At 48.1% G+C, this 21178-nt stretch overlaps 1 protein-coding gene across 1 annotated transcript in view; it reads left to right on the forward strand.

Annotated features, from left to right (window-relative positions):
• KMT2C (lysine methyltransferase 2C) overlaps window positions 1–21178 on the forward strand; it is a 208530-nt gene that overhangs the window by 24857 nt on the left and 162495 nt on the right. The window contains exon 2 of the mRNA XM_039861293.1: window positions 20953–21041. Within this exon, the coding sequence (XP_039717227.1) occupies window positions 20953–21041 (89 nt within the window). The remainder of the gene's footprint in view (window positions 1–20952; window positions 21042–21178) is intronic.

The following is a 21178-nucleotide window of genomic DNA, read 5'->3' on the forward strand; positions in this document are numbered from 1 at the left end:
TCACATCCATGGACAGCAGCAGCTGCCGCTCTGCACACGCAGATCCCCAGCCTCAGACCTAAAGTGGAGTAACGGCTGACCCTTGAACAACACGGGTTTGAACTGCACGGGGTCAGCTGCAAGGGGAGGCGTGTGTGACTGGCCCCGCGCAGCTCGCACCCGCGTGGTCCCAGGGCTGACTGTGGCTTCGTGATTCGCTTTCGTCTCTTGACAGTCTTCCTTGGACGCTTCTCTGTCGCAGCATATACACATCCATCTCATTTCTTTTTCGAAAACCGCACGATAGTCACCCAGCTGATACGAATCAAGCACTTGCTTACGCCAAAGAGCATTCTAGATTCTGGGGATTCAGCGGTAAACGAGAGGGGCCAAGCCCTTGCCTTCTCTGAACCAGTGTGACAATGGTGAGAGACGAAAACTCAGCGCGTTCCTTCCAGTGAATTTCAGACAGCGAGGACCGCTGTAAAGAACCAGCCACGGCAGCGGCGTTGACGGTGTCTGTTAACGGTTCTGCGAGACAGCACCTGTGGTCGGGGAGTCGGGGAGTCCCCCCCCGAAGTGATGACACCGAAGGAGACCTGAGTGATGAGGCCGTTACGAGACAGTTTAGGCGGAACACCCTTTGCCATGAAGGCTCCAGACCTGGAGTGAGTGTGTCATACTTAAGGGGCCCTCCCGCCTCCCCAGATGAAAGGCGGGTGTCACTGACCCAGAGGAGAGCTTGGAGAGGACGGCTGAGGGGGAGTGGGGCCTGACCCCATGGTGTCCACATACAGCATGCACCGCAGGGAGCAGTGGACGTGGGGTTAACCCTGGAGGCGGGGCGTAAGGCTCCTGGAGTCCTGTCAACTTGGCAGACATGGATTCGAGTAGTTTTTATTTGTGTTTTGAAAGCTGCCATGGTAAGATCTGCCAGAGGATTTGAGAAGAAGAGTTAAAGTTGTCTTCTAGGTTTTGGCTTCAGCAGCTCGGGTGGCCAGTCCTGTCATAGATTAGAGAGCCTAGTGCAGAAGCGGCTTTAAGCTAGATTGGAGGTTGCCTGACTTATTGAACTGGCGTTGGTCATTTAGTTGTTTCCAGTTTTGTCATTACCTTTGTAGCAAACGTCCTTGTCCCCGTGTGTTTGTGATTGCAGGCACATCTCACGGCTTAGCTTCCTAGGTGTAGAGGGGCTCTCCTCAAAGCGTACCTGTGTTTCAAGTTTTACAGTGCGTGATCAGTCGCCCTCCAAAAATGAGAGATGTACACAGACCCCCACAGTGGGGCGTCGGCCCCCGGCACCCTCCCCAACAGCACGTGCGTGGGAGGGGCCGGTGCCCCGCATGTGTCTCTGCTGGTTCTCATGGAAGTTTCTCTTCACTGGGTCACACGAGCACTCTACTCCCAGAGTGGAAATCGGTCCTTGTCCTTTTTTTAGTATTACTGAAGTCAGAACATGCGCGTAATTTCTTTCAGCTGCCAGTCATAACAGCTGTCGGTCAGTCCCGTTAGCTTTGGTGGGTGACAGTTCCGAAGCGCTTGATCATAATTATGATACTTGTGATGAAAATCGAAACTGTGGATTGATTAGTGTGTGCCAGGCACTAGCTCAGGCCTCACGCGTGCTGAGTTTATTCACTCCTCACAACGGTTTCACAGGCTGTGCCAGCCTCAGCCTTTTCCCCTGCATTCTAGTAAATAACGATTATCTCCGTCTTTTCAGGTGATAAAACTATGACAAAGGGCTTCTGCCAGTCTTTGGTTGTGTTTCCGTTTTTATCTTCTTTTTCTGTCCGAGCGTTTCTTTCTGCTGAGTTTGGCACTCACTCGAATACCTTCTGCCGGTGGTTCTGGGTCAAAATCCAAATACCATAAATGACAGGAAAGAAAAGGCACCGGTTGAGTAACGATGGCACACGCTTCGCTGGAGAACACTCTGCCCGTCGGCCGCTCGCCCTGGTAGAATGTTTGGTCTGGCTCTTAGGACAGCCTCGGTTCAGATTTCAGCCGGGTCACTCGGTGGCCGCTTGGCCTGGGCCTGACCATCGATCTTTTCGTCACTCGGTTCTATCAGCTTTAAAATGGGACAGCAGCAGTACCCACTTTGTAGGGTGGCTGTGGGGGATAAATAACACGTGTGAGAGAGGCTAGCACGGGGCCGGGGGCACAGAGGGTACATCAGATTCAACTACTGTATTTACGTTATTGGCCCGAAACGAACAGTCCCGTCTAGTACTCAAAGCACGAGAGAAAATACAGGCGACAGGTGATGCTCTTATGAATTATTTACGTTTATGTATGAAATTTTAAAAATACCAAACACCACAAGTGTTTTAGTGAGTCACGTTGAATGGGGTATACATGAGTTAAGCTTTTTTGTGTTTTCCGTATGACACCATTTCTGGCTATTTTAATTTGCATGCCTTAGGATTGAGTTCAATTGTGAATATATTTGCCACCAGCATTTATTTATTTATTTTTGCAAATCCCGTGGCAGGTACATTTTGGCTTCCAGTAACACAAACCTTCATTTGCAGTGTCTGAAGTGTTGGGTGAGGAGTCCCCTCACGTGACCGGAAGTGCAGCCGCCATTCGGTAGCTCGGTGAAATCATCAAGGACCGGGATACTGCCCCTTCTCCTGCCCTTTTGCCTTCAGCTCGTTGATGGTGGTGGATTATTTCATGTAAATAATCATTCGGCACCTACGGTGTACCCGGCAGTTATCTGTAAGCGTGGGAAACAACAGCACTGCGCAAAACAGACCATGTTTATTGCCCCCCGAGACCTTACTTTGGTGGGGTGAGGGCGGAGACCGGCAGACCAGCGGGTGCAATGTGTTGCAGGACGTCAGGTGTCACAGAGACGATGAGCTATGGAGGGGTCTGGCGTGGCAGAGTTGGGTTATTTTACATGGGGTGATCAGGGACGGCCTCAGTGAGGTGACGTTGGAGTAGAGTCTTAAAGGTGGTGAGGGGCGAGGGCAGATGTGGGGGCGCGCGTTTCAGACAGGGAGCGAGGGGACAGCGCGTGCACAGGCCCGAGGCCCCAGCGTGTCCCAGCAGCTCCCGCCGCGCCAGCGTGGCGGAGCTGAGGGCCGCGGAGGCCAGCGTGAGCCCTTCAGGCTGTCATTCTGGGGAGATGAGATAGCCTTGGGGGCCTTTGACCTTATGTGATGAAGACTCTAGAGGGTGCGGCTGGCTTCTGCGCAGAGACCAGGCCAGAAGCAGGCGGTCGGTTTGGAAGCAGTTGGAAGGGAGTCCGCATGTTTTGAAGGGAGAGCTGGGCGGACTTGCTGAGGAGCCGGCTGTGGGGCGCGAGGACAGAGAGGACCTAGGGCTGCGTTTCCAGCCCTCCGTGGCGCGACCACAGCCAGGGAGACCAAGTGCATTTGTAAGCTCACGTTCGTCCCTTTTGTCTGGAACATAAACCTTCCCTGGAAGCCCTCAGCCGCTTTCTCCTTGGGTCCTGTTGGCCAAGCCCGGTCATGACCTCGTGCCGTGTCACAGGTACAGGTGAGGCCAGGAGAGCAAGCCTCTGTCCCTGTCAGGCCTCACGGTGGGACCGGCCTCGACAGCAGGGCCAGTCGTGAGGGACGTGGCTGTTGGGGAAGAGTTGTCATTGTGACTCTTGGTCACTTCTTTTAAAGTGATTTGTAAATACATTTTGCATGGTAAGAAAATAAGTTCTTGTTATAATAGATTCTAAGTATGTCCAAACCATGTGTTGTAATTTTTTTTACTGTGAGATCAGTTTTTAAATTTTGAAATAAGTGAATCCTTTCAAAATGACAAGTAGGGGCAGGCGAATGCAGAGTGCCATGCATAATTTATAGTTTTTCCTACTCTGGGTGCAAGTGTCGATTTAACCCAAATGCTGCTGGCTTGTCATTCTTTACAAAACTACCCCGTGGTCTTGTAAGGGTGACCGAGGGGTGGTTGGGTAAAGCCAAACACCCTGATTCCTCCGTACCCCCGGACCCTGCCTCCCAGCACGGAGGGTGTGCAGTTTCACCCAAGGCGAATTCTTCTGTAAGGATTTTTTTCAGTTTCTCCTGCTCTCGCCTCCTTACCCATTATCTGCTGCCCCTCCCTTCCCTCCCTCCCCTCACAAAGGAGGCTGATAACTGGGTTGTTTTATAGAGATTTTTGTTTTATTGCGTGGTTAATTGTTCGTGCTTCAGCTTCCAGAGAGGAGGCTGCGGAGATTTCAGATTGAGTGTGTCCCCTCTCGTCAGACACAGCAGAGTTTCTGAGCTTCAGCCACAGCTTATGAGCGGTGTGACCCAGACTGCTCGCTGGGTCGGCACTCACGTAGCACGCAGTGCAGGTGCTGCTTCCTGGAGTTGTGCGATTCGGGGGTCCTGATGTGACTTTAGGAGAGTTGATTAAACCCTGAGCTTTCGAGGAGATGGTGCGTGCCGGATGCTGAGCAGCGCTTTCAAGGTGCAAGGGGAATGAGAGCAGTTCCACAGGCCTTCGTCTTCACCTTCGAGTAAGGGCTGATTCCTAACAACTAGCCGGGTGAGTTCCGAGCAGGCAGTAGGGCCCCTGTGACGTAGCTGTGAGTTAGAGAAGGCGTATTTTTAAAAGCCATGTTTTCCCCTCTGACTCCGCAGTGAGTTTGGATCCCGTCTCCGGTGACCTGCGTGCTCTTCAGGACGAAGTGAACTGGTTTCATATTTGTCTTAAGTCACTGGCACTCTGAAACTTTTTTTGGTCTGTGCATCTACGAATTCGGTTTATTGATCCGGTACTTAGTGAGCATCTGCTACCGTGTCCGGGGCCCCGCTAGGCGTTCGAAGAATGCAGAATGATCAGGTGCGCTGCCTGCCCGTGGAGCCTGGAGCTGGGTCAGGGGGCGAAGGTGGAGGTCTGGACACGCGCCGAGTGCCGAAGTGGGGGGAGTCATCGCCCCCGGGGCTGGCGCGAAGCTTTCCCGGAGGAGGACACACCTGAAATGAAGCTTGTAAAGACTGTCCATAGGTGTTTTAGGCAGAGGGGCTGGCACAGGTGAAGGCAAAGGATTTTAAACGGGGTGATAAAAGGTCGACAGGCTGAAAGGATAACACGTAGAGAGACAGCAGGTGAGGCCGAACTGGCTGGCGTGGGCGGCATCGTGAAGGGTCTTTCCTGCTGTGGGAAGAGGTCTGTATTTGTCTCTGAGGCATGGGGCATGTCACTATTGAAAGATGCAAGAAGGGGTGTGGCATCTTAGTTGGCTTTTCGAAACACGTGTCTTGCGTTAGTACGAAGGACACGCGGAGGGAGGCTGGCAGTCATTGGGTGTTCGCAGGTGAGAGTAACAGGCAGGTGAAATAAGACAGTTTGGGGGTGATGGAGAGGCAGCCAGCCCAGGAGGTGTCAGGCGGCGTTCGTGGGAGACACTTAGGAAGAGGAGGCGGCCAGCCGGGGTGACGTTTTTGGGCGGATGAAGCACGTTTGGGTAGAAGCCAGGCGATGACACTGAGTTTCGGACTCTGTGCCTCCAGTGCAGGCAGGTGAATTCGGCCCCTGGGTGTGGGGGTTTGTGGGTGGTGGGCGTGGCCTGGAGACCGGAGGGTGGGTGTGCAGGTGGGCGTTGCCAGGGGAGGAAGCTGTCGGTGAAGCCTTGCCACGCATGGGAGAAGAGATGTCCAGGGAAGGCGAGAGGCCGGACCGTGCATGAGGCACGGCGTCAGATGTCCCAGAGGTGGCTCTGGGGGAAGGCAGGGACGGCGCCGGGACCATCGGGTAGGTCTGACAGTCACCTGAGTCGAGTGACGTTGGAATTTGGTACCCAGATTGCAGGAGGTACAAAAACGTCCAGGCGTAAATGACTGTTGGGACTTCTGAAAGAGCCGGGTCAGGGGCCAGAGGGGTGGGAGCAGGGTTCAAGGGTCACGGCCGTTTGTCAGCAGGCAAGCCTATGGCTTGTTTGTGGGTTTATGGTCGGCGGGAGGGGTGGGCGGGCGGGGGCAGTGGCAGGAATGGTGACAGGTACAAAGGGGAGGGCACTCGGAGCGAGGGGGACTTGGCACCCCGAGCACATGCTGCTGGCGACGTGTAAGCACACATGAGGGTGGTGCCTCCGTACCGCGGGCCTTCGGTGTGTGAGACAGAGCTACTGTGGATGATCTGGCGACTCTTAGCCTTTATCTCTTTCCTCCTCTCGGGTCATCTCTTGAGCGTGAGTTGGAATATCCTCAGCTTGTCCCAGGGGGAAGGAACCGTTCTGCTGTCGGAAACCAGTTGCTTTCCCCATCTTCAGTTACACTTGGAGAGGGAGGGCTGAACTAGTGCATCTGTCACAGAGCCTAGGGACACATCTGGTGGTGGGGAGCGCACCCTGAGCCCACCAGTCCCCCCGTGCCTTCCTCCCCAAGGAAGGAAGGCACGGGGGACTGCGCAGCAGTTCTGGACACTGGGCGGCTCACAGCAGCATAAAGTCACTGTCTCACAGTTCTGGAGGTTATACACCCCATGCCTGGGCATCCGCGGACCAGGCCCCTCTGAGGTTCTGGGGGGCGCTGTGCCTCGCTCCAGCCCGTCTCCACGTTTCCTGTCGTCCTCCCCGTGTCCGTCTCTGTGTCCAGAGCACCTTTTCCTGAGGACAGTGGCCATTGCCACACTTAGGGCTCAGTCTGCTCCAGTGGGACCTTGTCTCGACCTCATTCCATCTGCAAAGGCCTTGTTTTCAAATAAGGTCACATTTCTCAGACAGACATGAGTGTTGGGGACACGATTCAACCCGGTATGATAGTTTTAGACATGAATTTCCAAAGTGAAATTTTATGGATTATATGCTTCCACTAAAATGCATAAAAGTATAGAGGGTCTTATTAAAGGAATTGTTAAAGCAGACCCATTACAATTGTTTTAATCTATTGAGGGCTAGAGTCTCTGTGATTATAAATCTTTAGTAATTTTTAAAATTGTAAACCAATTCAGATGAAATCCTGTCTAGACTTATAAATCTGAATTATAAATTAAAACTTTCTCAATTTTGTTATTTTTTAAGCACAAGCATGCTATTGTTATCAAGGAGAGATTATTGAGGGTAACGTTTTCTGATGAGAGAATGATGAGCAGTGTCATTGCGTGTTTTGAAGTGGATGGTTACAGAATGCTTACTGTTGATTCCCGCAGCATCCCAAGTACCAGATTGGTTTGTTCAATAATAACCCTTTTTATTCTAAATATAGTAGTGCAAAGAAATTTAACCTGGTCCAGATGGATAACACCTGAAGACGCAACTCTTCCTGAGTTCCTTTGTATATAATTTCTGCTTTTTGTGGTATTTTCAGTTTTTTCATTGCCTTCTTTTAAAATTTTTTAGGTTTCATCCAGGTTTCTCTGCTGTATTTCAGACCAGTGCGTCCCGTAGAACTTTCTGCAGTGACAGAAATGTTCTCTATCTGTGCCGTTCCGTGCAGCAGCCGCTGGAAACGGCTGGTGGGACTGAGCAACTAAATTTTTAGTGGGATTTGACTCTGATTTAAGCAGCCACTTGTAGCCAGATTTCGTCCCTCTCAGGCAGTCGTCAGCGGTTTGTCCTAAACTTTTTTTGTCCATATGTAAGAAACACATGCATGTGTTTGAGTATATACTGTTTTTAAAACAAATGGTGTGGCCCCAGTTGACACGAATCTGTGGCTTGTGTTTTCCGCTCGGGTCTGAGGGCCTTCGCGGCGTCCCCAGGCCCGTTGAGGGTCCTCATCAGTCCCAGTGGCTGCCCAGTGGCTGCCCAGAGGTCGGGCCTGGATGGGTTTCTCAGTCAGTCTTTCTCTTTTTTATTGATGTTTATTTATTCATCACTTTTAGTGTATAATGTGTATTAACTCAGTGATCATTAATTCTGATTAAAACCTAATAATGAAAGTAGAATCACTTATTTTAAGTTATGAACCTCTTTATTAGATTTATTTAAATAAACAAGGCATAGTCCTTTTTCTTATATCTTCCTATATCTTTGTTATCTTTACGAGTTTACTTCTCTTTCAGATTTAAATTTGCATTAGATCTTACTATACTTTTCAGTTAAACAGTTTGAGTGAGGGCCGATTCTGATAACCAGGCCGATGGCTTTTCCTACGGTCTTGTAATAAAATCTTAGAGTTTTAAAGCGGCCAATCTCAGATTAACCATGTTTTAGGGAGAAAGGAAAGCAAGATGGAGGCACAAAAGAAGCATGTAAAATTTTAATTTTTCGAGTAAATACTGGAATCAAAGAGGCTGGGTTAGGTTGAACCATAGGTGCCTTTTTTTTTAAAGGATGGAATGGTCCAATATTGGCAGTTTCCTGAAGTTCAAGCTAATTTATGTGCTGAATTCGCGCAGGAAGCCCTGACTCAAGGCTGTGCAGTGAGCTCATCCCCGGGGGGGAGGTGTGGCCGGGGGCCGGGCACCCACCTACGGGGGCACTGGGCAGGGGCAGGGCCGGAACAGCTTAGGCTTCTGCTGATGGCCGGCGGCCGGGTTTGCTGCTGCTTCAGGGGTTGTGGAAGGGTGGTGTTCCGGTTCCGCTGTTCCTTCCTTTGATGAGGGGGATGCTCTTCGTACAGGGGAAGTCCCCCGCACCCCCCGTCTGTGGCCGGTGCCACAGCTCCCCGTCCTTCTCTGCCACTCTGCGGTGTAGCCGCTGGGCTCGCGGTCGTTTCCAGTTGTGACGAATGCGTTTTCCGTGTTCTTATTTTCTTATGTGTCAGCCACCGTGCGGAACGGTGCCTGGGTGTTCGCAGGTGAGGGCCAGGGCCCCCTCTTGGGCCTTCCAGCCTCTCAGCCTTTCCCTCGGTCTTATGTCAGCAAGGTCTCTGGGGTCTCTGGCCCAGCAGCCGCCCAGCCCGTGTCAGAGGGAGAGTCCCCAGGGCGGCCGATGGGATGGCTGATCGATCATTGAAGTGTGTGTGTGCGTGTGTGTGTGTATGCCGCAGGCTTTTCCCACAGATACATTAAACCAAGGTTTCATAGATTTTTTAAGATTGCTGTTCAATTATAAATAGGCCTTAAAATGTTTATTATATCGGAAAAATATTAGTACAGCTAAATTATAAGTATCCACCAACAAAAAAAATTTTGAATATTTCGTCTCAACATTTTAAGGCTTACAAACACTTGGTATATATTTTTTGTACATACACATTATGTATGTATATATACGTGTATAGAAAACATTTAGAAAATAACATTTGGAAAAAACAAAATAAATAATATAAAAAGTATAAGGTATATTGGATTACATTGTTTTTGTTTTTTTCATCCAAGAAAGATAGTAATATAAAGATTCCCAGGTCAGTGACCATAGTACTACAGGGTGTTGGAAGCTGCACAGTGTCACATTGCTTAAGTCAGTGATTCATCTGCGTGGGCTTTTCTTGTTGGACAAGGAGGATATTTTTTTTTCCAGTTTTTGAAAGTCAGAAACAAAATGCAGATGAATATCCTTATGACTACACCTTTGTGCACTTTATTATTTGCTGATGATAATTCTTAAGTGGAATTTTGGGGCCAAAGGGTATACGGATTGTAAAACCTTTTAATGTCAGCAGCTATCACTGGGGCATAATTGTCCCGCCCCGCCCCCCCTTCAGCTTGCGGATGAATCGATCATAATTTTAGCTATCTGAATATAAAAGAACCACTAAAAATGAAATGACATGTTCATTGCCAACGGGCCGAAAAGCCACAGGTATGGGGTGGGGTCGGGGCAAAATAGTTTGAAAAGGTGGTAAATTTGAAAGGCAGGGTGAGTTCAGAGAGAGAGGGACAGGCGACGAGCTGTCGTTCTGAGTAGGACAGCGAGCCGGGGGGTCGGCCAGGTTCCCTATAAGTTGACCTTTTATTGCCCGAGTTGAAAACATAACTTTCATGTAAGTGGAGCGTGAGCGGCTCCTGATTTCTCTAATCTGGAAAGGTGTTTCTGCGCGCCCCAGAATAACTCATTTTGCTGGGAAAGGGTATCCCCGAGGCCAGAGGTGGGAGAAGGAAGCGAAAGGGGGGGTGTGGGCGGTTGTTGGGAAAAGGCCTCGGATGCGGAGCCTCGGCCCTGGCTGCTGATGCGGAGGCTTGTGGGCAACCTGGTGACATTTTGAGCACGTGATCTACGGTGTCCGTGTGCAGGACAGCTTGGGAGGGAGGCGGGGGCAGGGGGCCGACACGGTGGCAAGGGCCCCAGGGAAATGGGCAGGTGGTGTTCCCGGGGATGGGCGGGGCACGTCAAGCGTCACTGCCTGGACAGAGGCGGCAGAATGTGCTGGGCAACTGCTGTAGAGACACAGGGAAAGGAACAGTCAGACGTCACCAAAAGCGTTTAGCTTGGTGCTTGAGAACAATGGCTGTCGTGAGAGGAAGGCCGTCTTACTTCTAAAAGTTATTAGAAAATGTAGCTTATAAAACTTCTTATTTTTATTTTTTTAAATTATTATTATTTACACCTACAGCACCTGGTCTTCCTCAGGGGTCTCCCATCCAAGTCCTAACCAGGCCCGACTCTGCTTAGCTTCCGAGATCAGACATCGGGCTTGTTCAGGGTGACGTGGCCGTGGACCGTGGCTCCACTGGGGCGCGAACCCAGAACCCTCTGCGTGTAAAGCAGACGTGCTGACTGCTGCACTGTGCAACCATGTCCATAAAATCTTTTAAAACCAAATCTTGAGATTCGTGGTACGTTTAGTTCCTTTTGCCACATCACTGAAAATGGCGCTGTGCGTTTGTAGAGTAGAAACGGGAACACGGAAGTGACGTGCATTACGCAGCTCAGGCTTCTCGTCTTGGAACTGCTGACATCAGGGGGCTGGCTGGCTCCGTGCCGGAGGGCCATGCCGTGTGCCGAGGCGTGTTTGGCAGTGTCCCCGGACTCCACCCGCCAGGTGCCCGCGGATGTTGCCAGCCGTCCTGGGGTGGGAGGCCCGCGCGAGAGCCAGCGCTCCAGCGACAGCCAGGACTACAGCATCGGGGCCGCCGGCCCCTAGGACAGGGCCCAGTGCGCAGCCAGCTCTCCAGTGCTTGTCCAATAAATGAATAATCAGATTTTGGCTTTGAATTAAAAACTCGGGGCCCGACTATTCAAGCTGTGTTAGTACGGGCCTCATTTTCTAATCTGGAGTATTAAATTGAAGTATTAGACTTCTTCCAGCGCGTAATTGGTTCTGATACTTTTTGTTTTGCTGTAAAATGTTCAAACATCTTAGCTTGGCATTCAAGTCCTTCCTGTGCCCTCGATCCATTTTACCTGTCAACACGTACTTGTCTGCACACGGCCGGACTTTGCCCTCGCCTCCTCCTACCCAGCCACTCTTGCTGCCTGAATTACTTCTCTCCCCTCCTCTCCCATTTCCAGTCTGAAATCTTGCCCACGCCTCCGTGCAGCCTTTGCTACCGATCCAGCGTCCTCTCTGTTCTCAGCGTGTCTGTCCCTTGCTTTCGCTGGACGTGAGACATTCTTCTGTTTATTTTCGCTGTATCCGTTCCTTAAGTTTGATGACTGTCTCTTGTTTGTACTCGTGTCTCCATCTGGGCGATGTCGTTATGGTTGTTGTGTACGGATTGAAGTAGAGGCCAGATGTCCCATCTGGGGTGTTATAGGACGAATTCATTCACTGGGTGTCCCGTTGAACAAATCCTGCTAATATTGGGATTTTTGCGATACGACTTTAGATGCACTTTTAGCCATATAGTTTGACCAAGTAGTAAATAAGTATTTCTAAAACCTTTATGACTGAATTTTAAATGTATATAAAAGGAGAAAGTGTGTTTTTCCCTTTTCGAACCCCTCGTCACCCCCAAGCACCCATTACCTGGCCGTGACAGCGGCCCCGTGTGGTCACACCGGGATGCTGCGTGTGGCTGCCGGTCCGCCTCTCCTCTCTGCTCCCCGGCCGTTTTGAAACAAGCTCTCGATTTCACATTATCAGTGCACGTGTCGGTGTGTAACTAGGTAGTTTTTTTTTTTCCCCCATGATTTCTGCAAGACATTTTGGGAAAACTGGTTCAACGGAAAGAACGGGAAGCTGGCGTTGAGACTGCTCAGGATGGACTGGAAAGGGGTTTCGTTGGTTCGGGGGGCCCTGGGTTGAGGGGCGAAGGGGAGGCAAGCAAGTGGAGGGAGGCAGTGTGCGGATTCTTCCTAGAAGTAGTCCACGGAAGGAAGAGCTCAGGAGAGGCACTTTGAAGAGGGAGAAACGCAACAACTTTTATGTATTTCATTTTACTAGATTCTTTGTCAGAAGTTAAAGGAGATTAGAGGGTTTTTCACTGAAGTTGAAAATAGAACACAGAAAGTCGAAATGCAGTGCCACCCAAATCCAGGACTTCTGACTTAATGCACTGAAGGAAATATCGGAACTTTGTTAATTACGTCGCATGGTCCATCATCGCTCCATGTTAACCGGTTAAGGAATGTGGGACGGGGAAGTAAGTACCCAGGTACACGCCGACGTAGATCTGGAATTGGACACAAAAATTAGTGCGCATCCGAGTATACACTTTGCACAAAGAAAGGTTCTGCAAACTCTGAGCAGGGCAGGAAACCCAAAAGAAACGTGTCTCTTCTTAAGGAGCTTGGAGTGTAGATAGGAAACAGGAAGTTAAAAGGAAGGAAAAAAACCCATCGCTTAAATAGTTAATTAACAAATCTCAGCTCAATAATGAAAGCCGCCTGTAAAAGAGAAGCCGAGGTCAGGGACGTAGCTAAGGGTGCTGAGTCGGAGGCCGGGGGAGGGGAGGGGACAGCGGGAGTCAGGGACACTTCGGAGTCTGTGGGTAGGACTGGAGGGACCTGGGGTACTCGGAGTGCAGGGAGATTGCTTTTCAAGTTAAGTTTAAATTGTGACATTTCCTGTTCCTTTCTTCTACATGTAATTTTATGTCTAATTATATGTAGTTTAGCGTAGAGAATAAGGAGCGTTTGTGTGCCTCCCTTATAGTTTAAGGACAGAACTCTACCCAGTATTCCTTGAAGTCCCCAAAACGCCTCTCCTCCCCTCATCCGTCCTTCCCCTCCAGAGTAATCACTCTGAAATTTGCGTTTAACACTTTCTTGGTTCTTTTTATAGATTTAGGAGCCATGTCTGTGTCTGTCCCTGTATTTTACACGCTTAGGTTTGCTGCCTTTCTGCCTGATCGTGATGGAGTCGCATGCTGTATGTGTGGTGTGCAGCCTTCTGCAGCTCGCTGTTCTCGTTTGGTGTGATTCCCCTGTGTTCACACTCACCACTGCCGTTAATTCATTTTCGCTTTCGGATTGAACTGTTTTCTCCATGTTCCGTCTCGTTTCCACCCTTCCCTTTGGTAGTTACACATTCTGTGTGTACTGTTTTAAGTCAGCCCTAGAAGCATCAGCAGAGCATTTATCTGACGTGGGGCGTGAGTCAGCAATTTGCCTTCCTCTGAGGTGGCCACCCAAAAGGCTCTGTCTCTGCCCAGCCCGCCTCCTCACGTGTGTGTCCTTGCTGCAGCCCCCTGACTCACATCTCGCCGCGGGTCTTCCCGGCCATCCGTGTTTGTGCGGGAGCAGTGACAAGTTCACTCTTCCCTTTCTGTACCGCTCGGGGAGCTCGGCTTCCTCAAACTTCGCAGGTTTAATTGGTTGGCATCTTTTGGTGGTACAAAAATCTGTTTCGTTTTTCTAAAAATTTAGCCTCCTCTTTGAAAGACGGCTGCACTTCTGTATAGTATTATGTTCTTGGTTGTAATTAAACGTGTCCTGGTGAAATGCCACGCCAGAACGTCGGCAGGTGTATACGTGTACTTGGCTTTTAGGGGTAATGCTGAGTGTGCTCCAGGATGATGGCGCCCGTTCACACTGCCGTCAGGAAGGGTAGCAAAGTCCCCGTTGCTTTTTTTTTTTTTTTACCAGCTCTCAACATGATCAGATTTAAGACCTTTCCAATACAGTAGGAATACAGTGTGAAATATCCTAATATTGTTTAGATTTCATTTTTCTGATTATGAGATTCAACACCTTTTCAATCTTTTCCTCTGACTTTATTTTCAGCTGGTTTTTTTTTTTGGCCTTTGCGTTTAGATTTCTCTTCATAGCTTTAAACCCGTTTCATTTATAAATCTAGTCTGGTAATTTTTGTCCTGCTGGAGACGTGATTTCATTTACGTGTTTTATAATTATTGGTACATGTTTGGAGTCATTTCTACCATCGTATTTTGTACTTATTATTTGTCAAGTCCCATATGTCCTTTTCGTGTTTGTTTTTATTTTATTTCCTACTTAACAATATTCCCATTGAGAAATTCGATGCAGTTATGATTCTTGATCCTTTGTAAATAAATTTCCTTTCCCACAATACTGTTAGTGCTTTCCTTTTTCCTGTTTTTCTATATTTCACCACAAAACATTGTTTTGGAAAGTTTCCTAGAGCACAAGTTATTTTTTTTAATGGGTCATTACACTTTCTTAATAGACTTAATTTTTTCGGGCAGTTTTAGATTTATAAAATTGCACAGAAAGCACAGTTTCCAACCTACCCCTTTTTCCAAGAAGACTCATTTAGAAGGAAATGTCAGGTGGATAAAATGGATGTGAGTTTAAAATGTGTCATTTTTAAATCAAGAACATTCTGAAAAATTGATTTTTTCACGGATCTCTTATTTTTCATTTCTTTTTTTTTGAACTGCCATTCTTAACAAATGCTCACACTTCACAACTGTCCTTTATTGGAAAATCCTGTGCGTACCACTGTAAATTCTTTGATTGCAAAGTGGTAAAATAAAACAACAATAAAAAAATGATACCTAGGTATTTATCAGAAAGCTTTATTTTTGCTTACGGTAATTATGATACATACTTCCTGCTCGCTTTAAACGTTCGCATCTCCGTGCTACGCAAACGTTGCTTAGTGGCCGTGGCACCTGTGGACGCTGTGTGTCTAAGGAGGACATCTGACCACAGAGGCTTCACGCTTGCCACGTACGAGGGACGATGCTAGTTCAGTTGTGTCCGTTTCGAGCCGCTGTGGTGACTACCGGCTGTCAAATGGGAATATAGTGACTCTTGATTTTTTCCTTTGGTTTGGCGATAATGTCCTCATTGCTACATACATTTGCCTTGACAATGACTCGCGTAGTGTTTTGGTCTTTCTGATTACCAGAGGATTTTCCTCTAAGACCTTTTTGACATGAGAGACTGCGTGAGATCGGTGTTTAGGGTATGGTTGGCACATCTGTCCCTTACACTCCTGCAGGCATCTTTCCCCGTAACCTGCCCAGCTGAGAGTGTTCTCACCCTTTGCTAATCTGACATGTCACATGATATCTCCTCGCTTTAATTCCCATTTCTAAAATTGTTAGTGAGGTGGACTGTCGTGTGTTTTGTGGCCATTTCATTCTCTCTTTAATTGCTGGCCACGTTCTTTGTTTTTCTATTGGGAATTTTTCTTTTAAAAATATTACTGTTTTAGGAATATTTTTAAGAAAATTTATTTAATGTTATCCAGTAAGTGATATATTTTAGATGGTTTTAAGTGTCAAATTATGACCAAAGAACAGTAATGCTGTGACTTTATTTTTATTGGGTGTGGTAGGTATGTATATGTGTCTGTTAGCTTACCTAGATATCTATTAAATTATTGAGTGAAACGGTCACAGGGATTTTTTGGTATCTTGTAATACAAATAATTGGCACGAATTTTCAGTTTCCAGGTAGTTTTGGCATACGGACTCAGTAATGGTTAGAGGTTAAAAATTAGGCCATCAGCTTCAGTCACAGAGGCATTTGTAACAGTCATTATAAACAACCCCAGACTTCGTAAACTGTTGCTATATTTTCGCATGTGACCCCTAAGAACTATCATTCAGTACGTTAGGTGTCAGACTGTGCTGTACAGAGCGGGTAAGAAATAACCCTGGACGACCACAGCAGAGAAGATAAAGCACTCTCCAGTGGTTCCCCAGGAAAAACACCTTTTAGCCCTCCCCCAATTTATTAAATTATAGATGAATATATGCTCTTATAAAAAACTCATGAGGCGCTGAAAGGCCTTTCTTTGGCCCTGTTTTCCTTCATGGCACCAGAGGAAACCACTGTCATCGGTCAGTACGTATCATTCTAGATCTTTTGCTGTGTATTTGCATGTGCATACACTCACACAAACGTGCATGCTTATGAAACATAAATGCATATTTATACGTTTGTTTGCAATAAACAAACATTCATGGACTCATGCGTGTTCTGTAATGTACTTTTTCTCGTTAAACTGTGTCTTAGAGATCTTTCTGTATCAGTACAAAAGGTCTGCCTTAGTGTTTGCAGTGACTAGGGACTGAAAGTCATCGAATGGATAGAACATACTTTAAATATTCCCTTCTATCAGCTTTTAGGTTGTTTGTGTATAGCGAGCATCCTCATATCTTTCTCTATTCTCTCTATATTTATGCACACGAGGTAGAATCGAGTTTTAGACGTGAAACCGATAGATCAGATGTCGTGCATATTTTATACGTTGGTAGATATCGCTAAATTGCCTTCCAGCGTGTGCTGCACTGTTCACTGTTCACACCCTTGCGGCTGTTATGTGTGTCTTTGTCACTCCTGTGTTCCCACGGTCACTGAATATTATCAGTATTTTTCATTTTCCAGTTCATTGTTTGATTTCCCTGATTGCTTGGTGAGGCTGAACACTTCATCATATTTTATAGGCTAATTCATTTTGTCCAGAAATTGCTTATTTGTATCCTTTGTTCCTTTTCCTGTTAGGTTTGTTTCTCAGCTTACTTGATTCTTCCTTTATGTCCATAAGTAAGTTTTATTTTTTTAATTAAAGTTATTTCTGATAATTTTATGGTTGTCGCATCTCTCTTCATTATGTTCGATTCTTGGTGCTATTTGTTCAAAATGATGTACAGAAAGTTGTTGATGTTTATATGTTACTATGTTGATGTGACAATCTTATAGAACTCTTAGCTTTCCATTAGATTAACTTGTATTTTCTGAGTAGATGTTGGTGATGTTATCCGCTAATGATGCCAGTTTTTGTCTATTCCTTGTGGTGTTAAAACTTCTGATTTTTTCTGTGTTTACCTTAATGACATAACATTCTGCATCATGTTACACGGTTTTCTTGTAAAGTTCGACTGCACGTGAGAGTGTGTGTTTTGCTCGGCGGGACGCAGGCCTGCGCCTCTAGCACGGTTAGGTGCTCGCGTCAGGTTTCGCTCTTAAGCCCAGGTTTTCTCCTGACTCGCGGAACCGTCGTGTTCGCTCAGCACAGCACGTGTTGGGCCCACGTGGGCATGACGCGTGGTGCTGCAGGCGTCGGGCGTGCGCCAGTGACGAGAACCACGGTCTGGCCCTCGTGGCGGCTGCCTCCTCGCTGAAGAGACAGGTCGATCAGACGACACGTCCGCGTAGTGTCGGGCGTGAGGAGGAACGGAGCAGGAAAACGCGTAGCGGGCGACGGGCCCCGTTTTGCGGATTTGCTTGTGAGAGGTGTCCCCTCTGAGCACGGGACGTTTCAGCAGACACCTGAGTGCGGAGCAGCTCGTGCACGTCGGGGAGAAGACTGCCGTAGGTGGAGAAATCTGTGTGCGCAGAGGCCCTGAACCAGAGCGTCCTCGGTCTGCCCTGCACGAGCAGGTGGCCGGTACCGCAGGATGACCGCGGAAGGGGCAGCGTGCTCGTGGGCGACGTCAGGGGTGACCCGGCCGGCCACATCACGGAGGCCCTGCGGGTGCTCTGTTCTCGGTGTGACGAGCAGCCTTCGGAGCATTGGGAGGGAGACGAGGGGCCCGATTTGGTTGAGGGTTCGTAACCGTCCTTCAGAACGGTCTGGAGAGCGGTCGCAGGGCGGCAGCTGACTGCAGTAGAGGCGGCGGTTAAGCATGTCGGCTGCGAGACCCGTCAGATTGGGGCGTCTTCATCATCTTCTCCGACCTTCATTTTGCTCATCTGTAAAATAGAGCTGGTAACGGAACGGTGCCTCACATACTAAGTGCTCAGCAAAGCAGAGTTAGTTGTACAATTCCCAATTGTAACAGTAACCAGAAAAATGAAGGTGGCGTGAGGCCGTTAGCGTCGCTGGTTTCCATGTGGGACTGCATCTCGAAGGGAGAGCTGGCGGGGTTTGCTGACACGTGGGGTGCAAGAGGGGGGAATCTAAATTTGGAGCCGATCGGTGCCACCTTTTACCGAGATGGAAAACACTGGAAAAAGAGCATGTTTTAGAGGGCAGGGTGTGGAATCAGATTCGGTTTTCGACATGTTTGTTCACTCTGTGATGCTTGTAGACGGGTAAACGTGAGTTGTAATTCGGTGGACAGGGAGGGGATGGGAGGTTTGGGAGTTTACCGAGTAGACATCAAGAGACTGGGTGGGACCTCCCAGGGAGGCGGTGAGCCTCTGTGGGTGAAGGGTGAGTGACTGAGGCCTGGACCCCCGACCACTTAGAAGCCAATAAAGAAGAGGAATCAGCAGGGAAAGTGAGAAGAAAGTGGTAGAAGAATCAGGAGACTCCTGTCCGAGAAGCCAAGGAGAAAATCGTCGCTCATGTCTGGGGCGGTGACAGGTGCCACTGCAGGGCTGTTTTATGCACGCCGTGCGTGCGGTTCCGGGTGGTCAGCCTGGGCCCTGGCCGGGGTCTCTTAGCTCGGTTCCGGAAGCCTCTGTTGCACTGACTGGGCTCAGGTGCAGGCCAGCTCGGGCGCCCTCTCTTGCTGAACCTCAGCACTCGCTCCGGGCTTTCGGACCCCGCCGAGTCCCTTCAGTACCGGGAATGCTGGGGACGTGCAGAGCAGCAAACTGATGGCATTCTGGCAGTACATGGCATCTTGGCGTTCGTTCCTGATCAGCCTGTGTTATATTTTCTTAAGGAAATTCGAATAGTTGTTCTGTACATTATTTCTGTTTTATACTTGCATTCGGTGGAAGAAGTTTGGCATCTATTTCTCCATGTTATTTGGAGAATATTCGGAACTGGAGCCCTTTGATAATCTTTCGTTTGAGGTTTTTATGTGTTTTTACAGTGAAAAGCCAGCTGTAATTTTCTGTTCTTGCATTGGCCTTTGATTCGGTGTGACAATTGTAATGTCTGGGACAAACGGGAGGCGGCTGTTCCTTTTTTTATTCCAAAGAACAGGTCTGTGTTCGCGATGGATGTTGGTTATATATCAAGCCCGTGACTTGTGTCAGTGTCATGCCCCCTCATAGAAGGAGTTGGGAAGCAGCCCTTCCTCCAGGATATCCCGAAGACGGTGTGGGATTAGTACTATTCCTTAAGAGTTTGGTGGAACTAATCAGCATAGCCATCTATAGCTGTGTTTGTCTTTTTTCACTTCGTCCTTTAATTTTGGATAAATTTTTTCTTTGCTACGTCTTTAAGGTCCGTCATCTTTTCTTTTACCATTTCTCATCAGATGTGAGTGGAATTTTCATCTGAAGTTCTTTTGATGTTGCCTCTATGAGTTCCATTTTGTTTATTTTTTAGTATCTTTCTTACTTCCTCATATTCGTTTTCTGTTACATTCTTGAGCATATGAAACATATTGATAAAAGCTGGTTTAATGTCCAGTCTTGTCCCTTCTACCATTTGTTTTCTGATTCTATTCCTTGATTTTTCTCCTGCTTATGACTCACATTTCCCTGCTTCTTTGTATACCTTGTAAATTTTTGTTGCAGGCCACATATCGTGATTTTGTTGTTGCTGAGCTAGATTTTGTTGTACTTTAACAAATGTTGAACTTTCTCTTTTGGGGGCCTAGCAGTTAAATTAGTTGTGGATCATTTCGATTCTGTTGAGACTTACTTGTTAGCTCTTTTAGGGACGGGCTAGAACAGCATTTGCCCTGGGCTTTCTTTAGCCCCCCGACTCCTGAGGGTTCTTCCCACTCTGGTCTCCGCCGATGCATTAGTCACATGGTCAGTGAGGTCCTGGCGCTCTGGCGGGAGGGAACGGTTGATCCCTGGCTCTCCGGGAGCTCTGGGGTTTGTCTGTGTCGCACTCTTAGGTCATTCTTCTTCCTTGGACGTTGTTCTTGCTCAGCCTTGTGGGGTTCACACCACGATTATTAGATTGCTGTCCAGACAGAAGCGCAGGGGTACCCACACGCAGACTTCCGGTGCTCTCCCTGCACAGCTCGCTCCCGTGGCCTCTGTCCCATAGTTTCTAGCTCCCTTTAGCCTCCTGGACGGGCGACTCCCATTTCCCCTTCTCAGCGTAATTTCCAGTCTCGAGAGTTCCACTCTGCGCTACAGTTTGTAAATTAACTTCATGCAGAAAGGCTTCATGGTGGCAGGGTTCCCCTTGTTTGTTCCTCTTTGTTCAGGGGTGACGGTCCTGTCCCTTGCTGTTATCAGTGTCTGATAATGGTTGTTTCTTATACTTCGTCTCGTTTTCTAGTTGTTTGTGGCTGGAGGGTATCTTTGAACCTTCCTACGTTCGTGTGGCTCGAAGTGGATGTCTCACGTTATTTTAGCACCTCAAATTAGCTTGTAAGATTAATATGGAACGTTGAATTTTGGGTGGAAATTTTTCTCAATACAGTTAGTGGTATTATTATTTTTAAAAAATTGCACCAAGTCAAAGAATCTCACCTCACCATGACGCTTATGTTCACTGTACTTTATCAAAGGGTTTATAAATTCCATTTCACACTCAGGGTGGGTGTGATCGGATCCTGCTTAGTGTTTAGAATGTTTTTCTTCGGATGGTTTACAGGGCGTTCATAAGTCTGGGCGTCGCTCCTCAGCTTCATCAGATGCAGAGGTGTAACGTGGTGTGTGTACTCGGAAAAGAGCCTAAACTGCAGAGCGCCAAGATGCAGAGTTACGGGACCCAGGCGTGCTGACCGGGCCTGTCCTCACCTGGAGGCGTCAGGCACGTCCGGGTTTGAGGGGAAACGACTGTGAGGTGTGATGTGACTTCGATATGATCAAATGTTAGAGAAGTTGTGCACAGTGTTTTATGTTGTGTACCTTCAGCTTGCGCGTCATAATGAGTTTACTTCTGAGCCTTAAAATTTAAGCTTTAACTGCGTGTATCTGTTTCTCTGTAGGCCTCGAAGCAGAGGAAAAACTGCTGTGGAAGATGAGGACAGCATGGATGGGCTGGAGACGACAGAAACAGAGAATACCGTAGAAACAGGTATCAACACCTGATGAAATTTAAAAACGTATATAATAACTTGCACAATTAGCATTGGTCTATATAGTGATCTGTGAAATTTCCATTCGCTGAAATAGCTTGATGTCACGACAAAGCGAAAAAACTGAGTTCTTTTT

Source organism: Pteropus medius, unplaced genomic scaffold (genome assembly GCF_902729225.1).
Source record: "Pteropus medius unplaced genomic scaffold, Ma_sr-lr_union100, whole genome shotgun sequence".
NCBI classification, from domain to species: Eukaryota; Metazoa; Chordata; class Mammalia; order Chiroptera; family Pteropodidae; genus Pteropus; species Pteropus medius.